This window comes from Tympanuchus pallidicinctus, unplaced genomic scaffold, assembly GCF_026119805.1.
Source record: "Tympanuchus pallidicinctus isolate F22 unplaced genomic scaffold, pur_lepc_1.0 scaffold19, whole genome shotgun sequence".
Taxonomy (NCBI): Eukaryota; Metazoa; Chordata; class Aves; order Galliformes; family Phasianidae; genus Tympanuchus; species Tympanuchus pallidicinctus.
The window spans coordinates 3,644,544-3,661,039 of NW_026294710.1; the positions used below are offsets into that span (position 1 = coordinate 3,644,544).

The 16,496-nt window shown below is 36.4% G+C and overlaps 1 protein-coding gene across 3 annotated transcripts in view; it reads right to left on the bottom strand.

The window, feature by feature from the left end:
• Window positions 1–391: 391 nt before the first annotated feature.
• PRKAR2B (protein kinase cAMP-dependent type II regulatory subunit beta) overlaps window positions 392–16,496 on the bottom strand; it is an 84,345-nt gene continuing 68,240 nt past the window's right edge. Inside the window, exons 5-12 of one of the 3 annotated variants that reach the window (XR_008206232.1) lie at window positions 8,308–8,414; window positions 7,302–7,455; window positions 6,450–6,551; window positions 5,836–5,910; window positions 4,434–4,499; window positions 4,154–4,298; window positions 2,499–2,682; window positions 392–797 (exon numbers count right to left, since the gene is read on the bottom strand). Coding sequence is in view for 2 of the 3 variants with exons in the window: in XM_052680956.1 (XP_052536916.1) it covers window positions 2,549–2,682; window positions 4,154–4,298; window positions 4,434–4,499; window positions 5,836–5,910; window positions 6,450–6,551; window positions 7,302–7,455; window positions 8,308–8,414 (783 nt within the window). In the remaining variant the exon portion in view is untranslated. Of the gene's footprint in view, window positions 2,683–4,153; window positions 4,299–4,433; window positions 4,500–5,835; window positions 5,911–6,449; window positions 6,552–7,301; window positions 7,456–8,307; window positions 8,415–16,496 lie in introns of all 3 variants that reach the window. The other 2 variants (XM_052680956.1, XM_052680957.1) reach the window with 2 other exon arrangements.

Genomic DNA, 16,496 nt, shown 5'->3' on the forward strand with positions numbered 1-16,496 from the left:
AAGTCTGGCAAGTCTGAAGCGCACACATGACAGGACCCAGGAGAAATCCCAAACGCTGACTGATGAAAGATATACAGATTTGTACCAAACTTACAAAGTGACAATTTATCACCGTTGGTAATTCACCAACATAGGAAATTCCAGAAATCATTCAGTTCTCAGGAACAACACAAAGAAACTGCCTCAGCAGGAAGCCATAATTTGGGACCTAGAAAATCTCAGTGTCTGATTATCTGACATTTGTCACTCCCCACAACCTCAGCATCTCCCCAGCTATGTGCTAAAGCAAACCATCCATTACAAAGCAGCTAGGACAAAAACCACACCAACACATTCTCTACAGCGAATAACCAGAATATGTACATAACTTATGAAAATCAACATGAAAGTGTTAAGAATTATTAATGTTTTAATAAATGAATATAAATAGTTCACTTGCAACTTTATAATAATGGAATTAAAACACAACAATATCAATAAACATGTATTTATATATATAAAAGTGTTGTTTATTGTAAGGAAACTTTAAATATAACCAACAATATTGAAAATATCGTGACTGGCATTTACAGCCTTGATCCTAGTTTACTGCCATACAAGTAATTTCTAGCATTTCTCTTAATCACATTAAGCTAGTGCAAAATTTAGGTAGCTTTCAGAGATTAAGCATACAGAATGACAGGAGTGTAGATTTTAGTTACCTGATATCTCCTTCTAGTATAACAAGCTTCTCTTTTTTCCATAAGTCAAAAGTATAAAGGCAAGTTCTCATATGTGCAATTATTCATAGCAGGTTTCTAGATTAAAAAAAATGACACTTGTAAATTTTGCTCAGATTGGGTTTGTTAAGAATTTGACTTATAATTTATACCATACTATATGGCATAAATTATATATTATAATTGTATTATATAATCATAATTTCATATGCAGGTATGATTATATAAATAGTCAGAAAGTATCACTAACTACAGGATAATAATTACATCAACATCCGTAAATATATGGCATTAGAAAAGTCATTATCTAAAGAGGAAAGATGTTATCATTCAGGTATTCAAAACAGGGCACAAGCAGCCTTCCTACAATTCTTGTAGTACTGTTTTGGCAGAACCACTGCCTGTTGCCATTATGTGCGCTAGCTTGCTCTGTACATCAACAGCTTGGTCGGTAAGCAGTATTCAGATTGGGCCATGCCTGAAATTTCCAGGCACAGACCTTTGTAAGCAATGAGCCCTGTGCTCCTAATTAAGATGATACTCTCCCTCCTCAGTCTCAGAAGGTATCCCATGCTATTAGAGCTAAAAAGGTATTTTACGACGACCTACATTTTTTGAAAGCAGGACATGTTAGCTTTAACAGCAGCATTATTCCCAGAATTGTAGAAAGCTTTTAACTACTGATCTTTAAAATTCAATATACTTTTGCACTTGCTGATAAGGATTTTTTCAAAAACAAGCTTAGTTTAGCATGGCTCTCAATATCAGTCACTTTGTTAATTGGACCTGGTCTTTGATAGCTAAGATTAGACTGCAAGAAGAGAGATATACAGAGATCCTTTGAATTGAAATAGGTCAAAGATTTAACAGATTAAAAAAGGTGAGATCTAAAAAAAACTAACTAGAGAACAAGCATAGAGAAGACAAAATGCATAAATATAAAACAGGGAGAAGTAAAACGACATAGGTTATGTATGATTAGGCAGAACATGACAACAACCTATGCCTTTGCTTCTAAAGCATGGAGGTTAATTTGTCAGCTGTTCTCACTCTAGACTATACAGAATACACATAACTAATAAAAAATGCAGTTTATTGCAAAAATATACAAGTCCTCTAAATTGCATAAGATATTACAATGTCGTGCTGAAACATGACATATTAAACGAAGAGGACTTCCAGACAAATTACAAAACGTTAAAAATCAGATTTGGTTCATGAGCGTTACACAAAATGCATTGTCATGCTTTATCTTACGATTAAGTCTTGTGATTCACTACACTTGTGATAAATGCAACATAAAATCATGACAATCGTAATAGTCAGAAAGTAATATCTACTGTATATCTTCTGTATTAATACATATAAACACTTTGTGTGCACTAATACTTTCAACATATCACATTCAAACTAACAGTCTTCCCAGAAAAACTGCAATCATTTGGAAGGACAGAAGATGGTTTAACAAGTTCATCGCGTGTGGGTTTTTTGAAATCTACTCTTTAAAGAAATGTTGTATTAAAGGACTTGATTTTCAAAGGTGCTGTGGTCACACAGGTCTTCTTAATTTCAGGTGGAACCATTACAGCTAAGCACTTTAAAAAACCAAGTCCCCAAGTCATTGAATTTCTATTTTGTTTACTAGTACTTCCACTGTAATAAGTCCAAAAAAAAAAAAACAAACCCAAAAAACTAAAGAACCACCCCAAAATGCGCTCCTAAAATCACAGAAAATGCTTGGCATCTATAGGAAGAGAGACAATTTCTCAGTGGACTAACCACTACTGTGCTATGTTCTCATAACTGATCCTGTTGCTCCAACGTTTCGTTCATGCACTGGTGTCAGCAATGTCCATGTTTGTTCCAAACAGAGCAACTAGCTGCTCTTCATAGTTTGCAATGTTTCTTTTCAGAATTTCCATACAAGGTCCCAAAAGCCTTTCAAATGCCTGCACGTCCATAACTAAGATAAAAGGAAAGAGAAAGAGAAAGAATGTAATGCACTCATCAGAGGCAGGCACCAATCTTAGTGTTTATGACATTCCAAAGGAAAATTTTAAACGGTAACTAGAAAGATTCTACTGAGGTATACACTGTTTACACAGAAGAGAGCCACTTACCTTAGCTAAGAAAATATTCACCAATACACTGCTGTCATGAACCTTCATAAATACTAGCCTTTGCTAGGCTTCTTACTTATGAAATATCTTCAAATTAAGATTTATGTGATTCAAGAGCTCCACAAGAACTCTGGAAGGGCCTGGATTCCTCTGCAGAATGCAGTATTAAGAGCCTTGGAATTTCAAATAAAACACATCCATTCTTGATGTTGTTGGCTATATCTGGGGACTAGCTTGGCTTATTTTCTTGCTGTTTTTACCTGTTTCTACTCACAGTGGAAATGAATAGATATTTACTTCCTAGCAAACATACAAGAAGTTGGAAATAGCAACCCACGTCACATCAGTGTTCTCTATCCAACCAGAATGTTTCCCTTCACTGATCACATGGCATTATCCACTGTATTTCTAGCCAACAGGCCAGGGAGGAAACTTCACATTTCAGTCAGCTTCCAACCTTCATCCTGCAGCCCCCTGGCTCCTGAGAAATGTTCAGATCTTTGCTATTCAGAAGTGCCAGAGATGAATCACCAGTACTGGATGAAGACAGTCTTCTTCCTCACTGCTTCTCATTCTTATCTTTCTACGGTTTTTACTCCTACTGCCTGCTCATCTGTGTGAGTTTAGAGATATGGATTTAAAAAAACAATAGCTTTAAATTAGAAATTAGAAATTATTAAATTAGAAATAAACTTTTTGTTTACTGGCTTGGTAATCAAGCCATCCTTCAAGAAAGCCAAAACCATATTTTCTGTTTTCCCATAACTAGATGTGGGTATGTAGAAATTAAACATTATGACCATGAAAAGGAATGAGTCAGAAGAGGTTGTCTATAAGCAAACGACAGTGTGATAGAATGATTAAATTAGCAGCTGGTGAAAGAATTTGTTAAAGCTTCAGTCATGGTGATAAAATGGGACAGAAGACTTACCACAAAGTTATTTTATGGGTAATAGTCAGAATAATGGGAAAAGAGGGAAAAGAAATTCTTTAGCTAGCTGCAGTGTTGGACAGATTTTTCTGATAGCTACAAAAGGTTTGCAGCAATATTATCTGCACAGTCTTGAAGCAATTTTACTTCTACATAATCACAGAAAAGTCACGAATTTGTTTTCAGTACCAGTTAATCATTATAATTTTTGCATGTAGCTAAAATAAATAGAAATACATAGTAAAATGTGATGTGATCAAGAAGCCTCATTTGGGTAAATGTAATTAAACCTTATATTCTGGAGAAAGACAGAGTTCAAAGTTAAAACAATCCGACAGATTATATAATTGTTATATTAGATACAAAGTATTATTGAGCAGTACCTAAACACTTGACAGTGCCAAGAGCAAACGCAGAAGCAGCTCGTGGTTTGTTAGTTACAAGAGCAAGTTCTCCAAAATACTGTCCTCTTGAGCATCGAGCTATTTCAACTGCTCCATTCTCTTCTACCTCTACATCTGGTTTACCCTAAAACATCAAGTAAAAAGAAAAACTGAGAACAATAGTTGCTGAACTCACTTGTATAAGCAAAACTGACAACAATAATAGTAATGTTTAGAATAAATCAAGATTAAATAAAAATGTGTTTTAGGGATGTTTTACCTTCCTTGTCATTATAATCCTTACTTCCCCAGACTCCACAATGAAGAAAGAATCAGCCATATCGCCCTGTAGAAGAAAAAAACAAAGTGGGTAAAGGAAATGTGGAATTCCATTTTAATTTCACACTACATAACCAGGGTGAAAGTAACGCCTCTATTTATTTCCATGGAAACCACAACAAAGATCATAAGAACTATTTTGATGGAGCAAATTCTCAGCTACAAAACACTATTTTTCACCATTAGCTATGCATTTTTACCAGTGATGTATAAGAACCTGCATGATATGGCCATAAAGATCTGCACCAGTAATGGTGATCCATCGTTTCACAGCTGCTCTGATGGTGTTGGAAAACGCTAGGAAAATGCTGCCTGTGCAGTCATCTTTCATTGGCCTGAATAGACTGAAATCAGAAGGTGCCAAATCCAGAATATACAGTGGGTGTGGGCTGGACAATCCAGCCAAAATTAGGAGTGCTACACATGCTCTTTCATATCAAATGCCATTTTGTCAGAGTGCCCCTCTGTTGCCATCTGTCTCAAGGCAACAAAATGTAAGAGAATGATAGGAGAAGGCCATACCACCTACTGCCATACCACCAACATAATAAAATATGAGGCATTACTTTTGCAGCAGCTCTTGTAACATTAAAATATTGGCAGCCAGTGCCTTGAAGTTTCCCTTTTTGATATCACTGCCAAAGAAACCACTTTTAAAGTGAAATACTCTTCTAAGGCACAAAACAGAACACCTATAGAGAACTGACAGCAAATACTTTTCATGAAAAGACATAGCTTATACAAAAAGCAAGGAAAAAAACAAATATAGAAGATGATAGGATCCTTACTCCTGTTTCTCCACCTCTGCATTCTTTCTTAATGATTTCTCTTACAGTTTCCCATATACAAAAGCTTCCAAGGGCTGTATCTGATATACAGTAAATAATTTCGGGCAAGACAATCTCAGTTGCCTATTCCAAAGAGCTTCCCAGATCACAGAACCACAAAATACCCCAACCTGGGAGAGATCTAAAAGAATGCAGATTTCCGACTCCTGGCTCCACACAAAACTACCTAACAATTTAACCCTATGCCTGAGAGCATATACAAGAAAAGCAAGGTAGGTCTTCAGTGCTCATTAGTCTAAACTATCATTTGATAATATAGTTTGAATTGCTAACTATATTAAAAATGTTGACTTGTTTATTCACACCAACAGAAAGGGAACTTTTTCAGAGTACTATGTAAGTAAAAAATTAGCTTCTGAAACAGTATCACTCCTCCAGGTTCACTGTTTTTGTTTTGATAACAGAATATAGTTTAAAATCAAGTATCATTTATAAATATTATGGTAATCGTTACTTATTGGAAGAGAAAAACTAAAACAAAATAAACAGGTGTACCTGAGCAATGATTTGTTCACCATCCTTGTATACTTTGGTGCCAATCACATCAACCACTTTCAAACGCTCAGATACCTTCATTTAAAAAAGAAAAACATCTGATTAACATTACCGTATTATATTTAGAAAGTCCATTTATACTTCTTTCCATGAATCTTTACATCGGATAGCGCATCTTTAGTCTCCTGTTTTGATAATCATTAAAGAAAGAAAGAGCTGCTGAATAGCATTTCTGAGGTTATAGTATAGTCTTCAGAGGTGGAAGTGTTGACAGAGGTTCCATTTTGGATGTCTTACATCCACTTCTTCCAAAGTTATTTCAGAAAAGCATACATGTACAAATGTAACTGTTAAATGAAGATATTTTGAAATTCCCTACGTAATCGTTTAATTTTACTATTATCAAGAAAAATTAAGCTCAAGAAAATGAAAGTAAAAGAAACAAAAAAAGCCACCAAAATTTTAAATACTGTATTGACAATGGTTCTTTATCCTTCAGATTTAAAAGATAGAAACTATGATATTTTTCTAAAGTAGTACGCTAAATCCAAATTTTAAGAATTTTACCAAGTACCTCTGATGCAGCCATTAAAATAATGCAATAGAAAGCTTACTTCTAAAGATTTAAGGAATGGCAACGACTCAATAAAATTTTCATACATTCTTCTCTTTTTGGCATTGTTTTTTACAATGATTCTTCGGAATGTTACCCTGTCCTGTAAACACAAAGAGAAGAAGAGAGTTTAGCAACAGAAAACACATACATGGTAGAACATTCTTTAGAAGTAGCTGAAGATGTTCCTATTACCTAGTTGAAGTAACTCAGTTTAGCTATAATGCTAGCTACCTAGAGTCAGTTAGAGAAAGCAAAATTCCTCTAGGGGTCAATCATGAGCTCCTAAAAATTAAGCTGATCTTAATCTCATTCACATTGTGAAAAGCTTCTCTGCCCTTCGGCAGAACATACATACAGAGTTTACTTACGGCCAGATTTGCTTAAACAGGCTGACTACATGATGAGCACTGAGGGATGTGAACAACAGCTATCTCTACCTTGGGATCAGCCAATCAATTGATACCAAAGTCTTAAGAACGGCTAATCCAGTTTTACTGTTTTGGTAAATTCTATTGCTGTTGTGGAAGATCTAAACAATGTAACATTGATAAATAAGCTCATATTTGAATTCTTCTCTGAAATCAACAGCATTCATTTTGCAATTTGGGAAATTAACAATAAAGAACAGTAAAATAACTTTTTTTTTTTTTTTTACTCAGTGCTTTCTTGTGTGTCTGTTTTTTTTCCTGCAGTTTCTGCTAAAAAAGTGCTAAGAGTTCTCAGAATTGTTAATATTAAATTTTCTAAAATAATAATTCTACTTTTTTAAAACTGTTATAGCATATCAGTGCCATTTATATCATACATTTAAAACAAATGAATAATACATTAACGTCAGTATTTCACTTACCAAACCCCAGATGGCACCAGGAGAGGTAGCTATAATTGTAGCTGCTCTGGGCGTGTTGTACATTAAGGCCAGCTCACCAAAACTTCCTCGGTTGTCATAGGTGCCAACACACCTCCCAACACCATCACATTTTACATAAATATCGTATGTCCCTCTGTTAATAAAATACATAAATAAAGTGAGTAGAATCTAGCCCTGTTCTTTGCTAAGCACTCACACTCCATTTTTATACCATGAGTCCCAAAAATAAAGCATTTTAAATACATATTCCACTTGCTTAAACTGTATTAACCTGTCCCCCTTGCTGAGGACAACTCCATCACTTCAATAATTATTCAATAAATAACAAAAGTAGTCCCTCTCTAAAGTGAAGGATAAGGTTGTCAGATTTGACAGTAATTCTCTGTAAAAACATACTGGATTTACAGTGATCTATTGATTGCCAAAATTGTATTTATTAAAAATGAACTAGTAGTATACATGTTTATTAATTTTATTTTAACTATACTATGTACAAATGTAGCATATTATGTTATGAAATAACACAATTTAACATCTAAAATACTTCAAAATAGTAATTTGTAAGGTAATAATTAGATGAATTCCACATCCAACGAATGTGCATGAAAAGCAACATAAGATTATGAAATGAAGAGATCATGTAATTATCTAACATTATGCGGATTTCTTCCCCCCTCTATTCGCTCAACTATTCTTTTTTGTTTTCAGAAAGCAGTAAAATATGGTATCTTACAGAACATGACACAGCCATCCTCACTGATGCTAAGCCATCACTTTGTATCTGTACAGTACATGTTGATAAATCGTGTAAATGATTTCCAAAAACTGCTCTCCAGGTCTCAGACACAACTGCGTCAGTTCTCATGTGTTCTATTTTCTTTCTCCCACACAAATGTGTAAGAATCAAGTGCAAGCACATTGAGAAATAGATTTTTCTCAGTGGACTTTCCCATAATACTCAGTGCTACAAGACACAGCCATTCACCTATCAATGACATAGAAGTTGTCACCATCATCTCCTTGATCAATGACATGTTCCCCTCCTTCAACCAGCTTTTCAAACATCGCGTCCAACACCTGAGACATCTGTTCCTGTTTAAAAGAACACAGTCAAAGACAAGAAATTATCATCTGCTTTCAAAATCTTACTCTTCAGATTAACTAACCTCTCAAATATGCATAAATTGCTTAGAGACATAAAAATGTTTACGCTGCAGAGATGCATGGGTAAGCCATTCTACTTCCTACTAATAGTTTTTTCTCTGTCAGTGTTCCGATCCCAACTTCCCTTCTTGTACTACTAATGACAAAACAGATCTTGACTGCAATAAAAATTACTCATAAGCATTCAAAAAATAGAATTTCAAGCTAGCCTTCACTAATTTCATCAATTATATAGTTATGTGCCTCATTGCAAACAACACTTACCTGGTTTTGTATTTCAGAAATATTTTATCGCATCAAAATGGCTGCAAGTACTTTGAAAATGTGAATTACATCACATCTGCATGATGCTGGAACAGAAGTAACCATAATGGTCTGTAGTGCTTTGGTTTAGTAAATGCTAGGCTTACTGGGAAATAGGAGCATACACATGGTTATAAAAATACTTTATTAAACTGAATGGAATATGAATGCCTGGAGGGAAAAATTAACAGAATAACAAAATGTCAACTTTTGAATTATAAAACAAAAAACTAATAACTAATCATACTGTTTGCTTTGCTTGTTGTAGACCTCCTAAAACCTAATTAATTATTTACATTAAAAAGCAACAAACACAGCTCTTTTGTGAATTGATACAAATCCTAAAAAGATAACTTAATAATTGAAGTTTTATTTCCAGTTTATTCAGAAATATACTTAAAACGCTGAGAACAAGCACAAAATTCTCAATGACTTTTTCAAGCTTACCAAGTATGTATAACACTGGAACAAAAAGTGAAACTACTGAAAACCACAACAGTATTTACATCCTCAGGCATTTTTTGAATGGTTCAATTCATAGCATTCCCAATCACTGCAAAATGACAATCACCTTTCTGAACAAAACCAGCTAACCCAGTCCTGTAAGAGTCCTTCTGCAGCCCATGGGCAGAGATAACCATACCACATATCTCAGAATAATTCTCTAGAGATTGCTTTCTTCCTGCTGATAGCGGGCTACTCCAACTAAATGATACTTCATTTGTAGACAGATAAAGTTAGGTGAATGAATTCCATCTTTAATTTATTGAATTTCTTCACTTATGCAAACCTTTTAAAAATATCAAGCTGGTGTTATCAGATCCTATTTAAAAATGAAAGCAGACAAATACAATTTTACTTTACAGAATTAATTTATCATGTGTGGGCACAGAAAAGCAACAGATGCACAGCATCCATCCTCAGTACATATCATGGGAAAGTACAGAAGGACATAATGCAGCCTACCTAGGCCAGCAGGGAATCCTCTATGTCTTGTTTTAGTACTTTTTTTTTGTTATAGAAAGGTACGTATTTGCAAAAAATAAAGGTCATGTAACTATCCATTCATAAGTGAATAGCTCATAATTCAATTTAGGAGAAAAGCGTATGTGTGCGCACGCCACTGGGAGACACTGAAAACGACATACTGTTATCTTCTGAAGCATGACACATGTATTTTAACTTTCTGAATAAACTGCAACCAACTGAAAGATGAGTGGCCCTCTTTCCAAATCTTTCCACACAACATAATGATAGAGCAGCCTGCAATAGCCAACCCAGGCACGTGGCTCTTGATGTCACCATGAGAATTACAAAACCTGCTTGCTTAGCCTGCTTCTACGTGAATCCTCTTGTTTCCCTGCCAAAATGAGGCTCAATTTACTAGTATTCTCTGTAGTTGCTCTGAAAGGATAAAGATGGGTAATTTCAAAATTAAAAAGTAGATCTGCTATCATATGCAAAATTAATTCCAGTATTTTGTGAAGTGGCACAATCTGAAAGCAGTCTGGGTTTGAAAAATGCTTATAAAATGAAACCAGGAAGAATTTTTTTATATCACTGTTTGCAGATCTGTGTAATGCTGTGGCAATCTGGTAATCCCCACTGCTAGAATGATACTTTATTAAAATGATGCAATTCTAATAAAATTTATAGAGAAACTGAACTATTGAACATGGATGTCATGAACTCCATGACTTTTGCTAGAGTTTCTTAACACAGCTTTTTCACGAGTAACAGTTACCAGCTCTTTATTCTTAAGAACAATTTTCTCTACAAATAAGAATTGCCAAAACTGAAGTTCAAATTATTTGAAATTTGATTATATATATAACATTTATTTACATATTCTGATTAATAGCAGCAATGGATTTTTTTTTTCTTACATTCTTAATGGTGAAGCATGCAAATATCAAAAAAGGAATCTTTTAGAAAATCATGGTAATCTTGGGCTGCTGCCATCAAAGCAACTTAGATTTTATTGGACAGCAAAAAATCCTTTAATTTCTTTAAGTATGAAGAGGCTGAGTAAGAAATCAGATTTTCTGAAAGACACACTCACAATATAAACTATATTCATGTAGCAAGATTTTCTTTATAAAGATTTTTTTTCTTTTTTTTTTTTCTTTTTTGGAGTGTAGTTACTCATTCCTGACAAAATGTCTAACAACTGGACGTTATGACAGAGTGTGATTTCACAAAATCAGTTACTAGATAAGTGAAATTAACAAACTACAGTTACTGTCTGAAGCAACTTTGATTTCAGGTGAGGATTTAGAATCACAGAATATCCCAAGCTGTAAGGGAACCACATGGATCACCAATTCCAACTCCTGGCTCCACACAGGACCACCCAAAATTCAAACCACCCAAAAATTCAATAGAGTGTTGTCCAAATGTATTTTGATCTGTCAGCTTGGTGCTATGACCACTGTCCTGGGGAGCCTGTTCCAGTGCCTGACCACTGGCGAAGGGTGAAGAACCTTTACCTAACACCCAGCCAAAGCCTCCCCTCATGCAGCTCCATACTGTTCCTTTAGGTCTTTTATCACTGGGAAACAGGAAAACGAAGGATCACTGGTTCGCTCACCAGCATCAGCCAGCATGATACATCCTCTCCTACAATGTAAAGTGGAGATAGTGCAGTTTTCTCTCTTATTCAGACCAAGACTGCCCCTATCCTGGTTTAGTACCAGCTTAAATGAGGAAGTTCTTCTGCATGTTTAGATAAATCAGAATCAGAGCCAACTATGAAGCACAACTCACCATGGGATGTGCTCAGGCGCTGGTATGGTACTGTCCAGGCTATTCTGCTCTTGGCAAAACTGTCAGCCCAGCTGGAACAGTCTGGGCTTGTGCTAACTATTGTTCCTCCTGATAAGCCCTGGTCATGGTTTGAAGGAGCGGACAAGCCAGGACTTCTTTCCAGAAAAGAGTCTGGACAAAACCACTCTGCTTACTTGCCTGGTTTCATGGGGTTAGCAGGAGACTGAGGTGTAAGAGTTCAGCCGTACATCCATGTATAGTGATAATACACTACTTAGCTTAAGGATCACTGAACGTCCCCAGATCTATTGTTACTGATTATAGAACTGAAGAAAGGTGATAAGAATGTAAAATTGTAAGAGTAAAACAGCCTAAAACAGCCTACTGTAATCAGTCAAACTCTGCCTGTTGGCATCCTTTCTAATTTCCTGACAAACAAAATCTGTCTTTCTAGTCAATCAAATGACATTTTCCCTGTAATTAAAGTGTTCAAAATACTAAACATTTAATATGAAAAGCATGTTCTGTGACTAAGTAGTGAAAAACAGTGAGCAGGTATTCTTCGTTCTTTCATCCCAAAACATGTAAATTAACTCCACAACCTCTCTGAGCAACCTGGTTCAGCATTTGTCCATCCTCATGGGTAAAAAGGCCTTCACTTATGCTTAAACAGATATTATTTACTTATGTATTATTTCAGCATCTCACAATGTCTCCTGCCTGATGCACGTCCTTCTATGGCTCCTTCCCCTGGCAGCTCAGCACTGAGCACAGCACATTTTCCCCAGGTGATGCCCCTCAGCCTTCAGGAGAGACATCAGACACTCTCAGGAGCCTGAGACCCGGACGGCTGTATCCTACCTCTGGATCTGGCTTGAAACCTCTTATGTCACACAGCTGGCTGGTCCAGCTGATGCTGTGGAGCACTCACTGGGCCTCATCATCACTGTTACTACACTAACTTTAGTATTTCCATAGCCTCTCATGCACTTTTTTTTCAGGCCCCTTCAAGCTTCCGTCTGCACAAAGCACCTCAGCTATAACATCTCCGCTACTTTGTCCTCTTTGCTGTGCTCCAGAGAGCCCTCTGTCCTCAGTGGAAATTAGACAGGAGCTCCTCAGCAACACTTTAGTAGAAGCCAGATGCTCTCTTCATGTGTGCACATACTCTAAACAGTTCCCTTACAACAAAAAGTAGTTGCCCTCCTCTTCCACTTTATCCCATGGTGGCCACATGAAACTCTAGCACAGAAGCAGAACTTTAATGTCAAAAACACCTCTGACAGTTATCAAGGTGCGAGTGCACAGCAGAGCACCTAAACAGAGGTTTTAGGAATCTCTCATGTTAAGAATTATTTTACTGCGTGAAATTTAGATAACAAGTACCTTAATGAATCTAGGCTTATCACGATATCCATGTAAAAAAAAAGCATGCAAGCCTGATGTATTATCATTTCATATCCTAATGTGCATACTAAAATCATTTACAAGTTGAAGTTCTCCATGAAAACGTGTGCTTGTGTCCATAAGGGTACTTTCAGCTGTCTGTAGGCCTCATCAACTTCTTCCTCCTGATTAGTCAGCCTGTAATAAACACCCACAACTGTGTCAATCATGTTTACCTTCCCCTCAGTGCTCACAAACACGCTCTTCACAATTCACCCCTAAGCAGAGCTCAGTACAGTTCAGTCCTATCTCTAACATAAGGAACAGCTTCACCAAGTCAGCCTCACTGGTCTGTCTTTCTTAAAAAGTACATACCCATCCCTGACAGCATTCCAGTCGTGCGAGCTGTCTCAACCATGTCTCCATGACTGCAATGAGATCACAGCCCTGAGACCACACACAGATCTCTAATTCTTCATCTTTGTTCCCCCATGCACACAGCACTGATTCAGGCACATTGGAGAAGATGCAGGTTTCCCTGGGGGAATGCAAGAGGATCCCTCATAGATATACACACCCTTGAGGTGACTGGTCTTGTGGCTCCTGTCATGGGAGGCAGCTGAGGCAAATTTGTTGCTCTCCTGGTTGGCCTGGTTCATTCCCAACACGGTTGCAATGGCATGAGCATTGCCACTTAGGACCCCACCCCCAGTATCAATTAATTAATGTTCAGCAAAGTACTATGAAGCAGACACAGTACTAGAACAGTGAGGGGAAAAAACAAGACAAAAAAAGTCAGCCAAGTATAGGAAGGAAAATCACAGGAAGAAAAAAGATTACAAATCAGTAAGTCAGGATCTTGAAGATCGCAGAATTCATGTCTCCAGCACCCAGTGTTTGCTCTTCAGAGCGAAAACCATGTACATATACTCCCATGGAACTGTGATCTTAATGCTTCCAGTGCTATCGATCCAACTCAAAATGTTTAGCTCCCTTGTGTGATATCCACTTGTAAACTCATCAAAAAGCCCTTATTTCTTCACTATCAAATAATCTAATTAATATTTAGATGTATGATCAATATTTTTGAGTATTAATCAGTATTTTCCTCAAAAATTCTTCTGCACAGTTATATATTGTTAATGTTCTGTCTCTGACATACCACACATATGCCCATCAAGCCAGGCTCTGTAACAGAAATAATACTGGACTGCAAGCACATTGTAAGTTTTTAAGATGAAGACACCTTCCTTTGGGCAGTTCTTCTGTGAAATGTTCATTAACTGAATACAGGCCAGGTGAAGAGTATCCCCATTTACCAGATATGATGTCAATATGAATTTTGTCTTAGAGAAGAAAGGAGAATTGAGGGCAATTCTATGTTTGGGAATCCATTAATTTGTGAAGAGTTTTATGCAATCTCGGAAAGCAGAATATTAACATGTTCATACATTCTGGGCTCTCATTCATATATTCAAATATGTATTTGCATAAATTGTTCTACCATCTGTAGTCCCAATTTTTCAAAACAAAAAAAAAAATTAAGAAAGCAAAAGCATTATGAGAACCTTCTGTTGGTAGCTCACTTCAATTAAGGCTTTTGCCATGAGCAGAAGAGTCCACTATTCATAAAACATGGCTGCCTTATGCTTTCTTTCATCTTCCATTGAATTAATCAATTATAATTGATTAATCAATATTTGCACTCTTTTATAATAATTCCCCAGGTGAATGAGTGGCAATATGCCTGGACACTGCTCTTGTACATTTGCAGAGAATATGTATAATTTATTACCTTTTAGAAAAAGGTCAAATCTTATTTGAAATATTCACTACAGGCATTAGCAGGGCAATGATCTCCAAAATAAATTTTCCCTGAAACAGAACAGATCTAAAACTGTTTATGGATTTTTGCTAAAGAAAGGACTTGAACTTTAAGTGCTAGGGTGCAGCACAACTTTGATGGCACCAGTCTCTTTAGCCTCCTAGTTACTTTGACAGTAAGTTGGATCATCACTTGTTTTTTTGTGTGTTCTTTTTTTTTTTTTATCTGCTACTCTATGGGCCATATCTAGCCCATAGCAGACAAACCACATAACTTGCTATTAATCTGCCTCAGCAAAATTTCCTCTTAAAAGACAAAACCAAAAGTGTAACTGCTAGAAGTGTCATCTAGACAGCTCCTGCTGCTGCTGCTCTTCCTCTCAGTGATAGAACAGCTGTTGGGTAGCATGCAAAAAACAAAACTTAGTAATAGCAACTTGGGATTCATCCTTAGTAACAGCTCAAGGCATCTGGTCATCTTGTTTACTCCTTGTTGGCTTAGACAAAATGAGAAGGAAGGAAAAGAGGGCATGATTCAAGGAGGATGAAAAGAGCACTTTGATAGAAAGAAGCATTCAGCTTCTGATTCCACTGCCAGTAACCTCCAGTATCTGTAGAAAGAAGGGAGAGGGTGTGGGAATATGCCTTGGGCACACACTTTAGTTTGTTCATCAACACAGTTCTGCATTCACCTGCATAGTTCTGGACTTTCTCTTGATTCTTTCCTGATCCAGCCCTCTAACAAGAAGCTGAAGAGCTCTGCAAAACCTCTTTTCCTCATTTTGTTGCACACACATTTCATTCCATATTTCTCTTCCAGTAACTTTTCCAGTACTGTTACACACTAGCTAAAACTGACAGTGAGCGACCCCAAAACAGATGGGGAGTGAGCAACTACCAGAAAGACGAAAAAAAGTTAGTATTTTAACATTTTAAAATGTTTTTAAAGTGTTTGTTATTTAATGGAATTAACTCAGGAGTATATTGTTGAACTGACATTAATTGATCAGTCACATCCTTAGCAACCCACGAAGTTAAACAAAGATCTGAAATAAATCAAGCAACATCACAGGGAATTTTACAGGAGTTGGATTTTAAAGTAGAAAGTGCTACTTAGTGAATAGTATTGGAGCCTAATGTACCTTTATACTAGGCTGCTTTTTCATTAGAGCCTTTATACAAAATATCAATAAATACTTCTGCATAGGCTTACCTATCTAATATTTAAAAATCACTACCAGATAAATGCTGGCTCACGACAGTGGTATGTGTTTAGAATGTCCTGAATTGTCTCAAAGCCTGAAGGTTACCTTTTTCTCCTCTCTGTCATTTTGTCTCACATTCAAGTGGCTGTTTTTTACTTTTAGTGAAGCCTCTTGCCTTTTCAAATAGGCTCTTTAATTAAAATGCTAAGCAGTACTGTAAGTCACCTCCTAACTACTGCAGTTTCTCCTTTTGCTTTTATGATACCCTTATCTTATCCTTTCATTCACATTAAAATACAGTGTGTTATGGTAGGATAAAGTTAGCAAAATGTGAACTGCATTTAGCATCATCACTGAATGCCATTCTGATCGTGCTTGAGGACATGCTGCTACACTGCATTTCAGAGTGGTATGCTATCTAAGAATGTATTTGACACCTTGCCAAAGGGCCATCAGGGAAAAGCCATTAAGCACTTTGCATTCTCTTTCCCATTCTACTCACTGACCTCTGCAACAACGTTTTTCA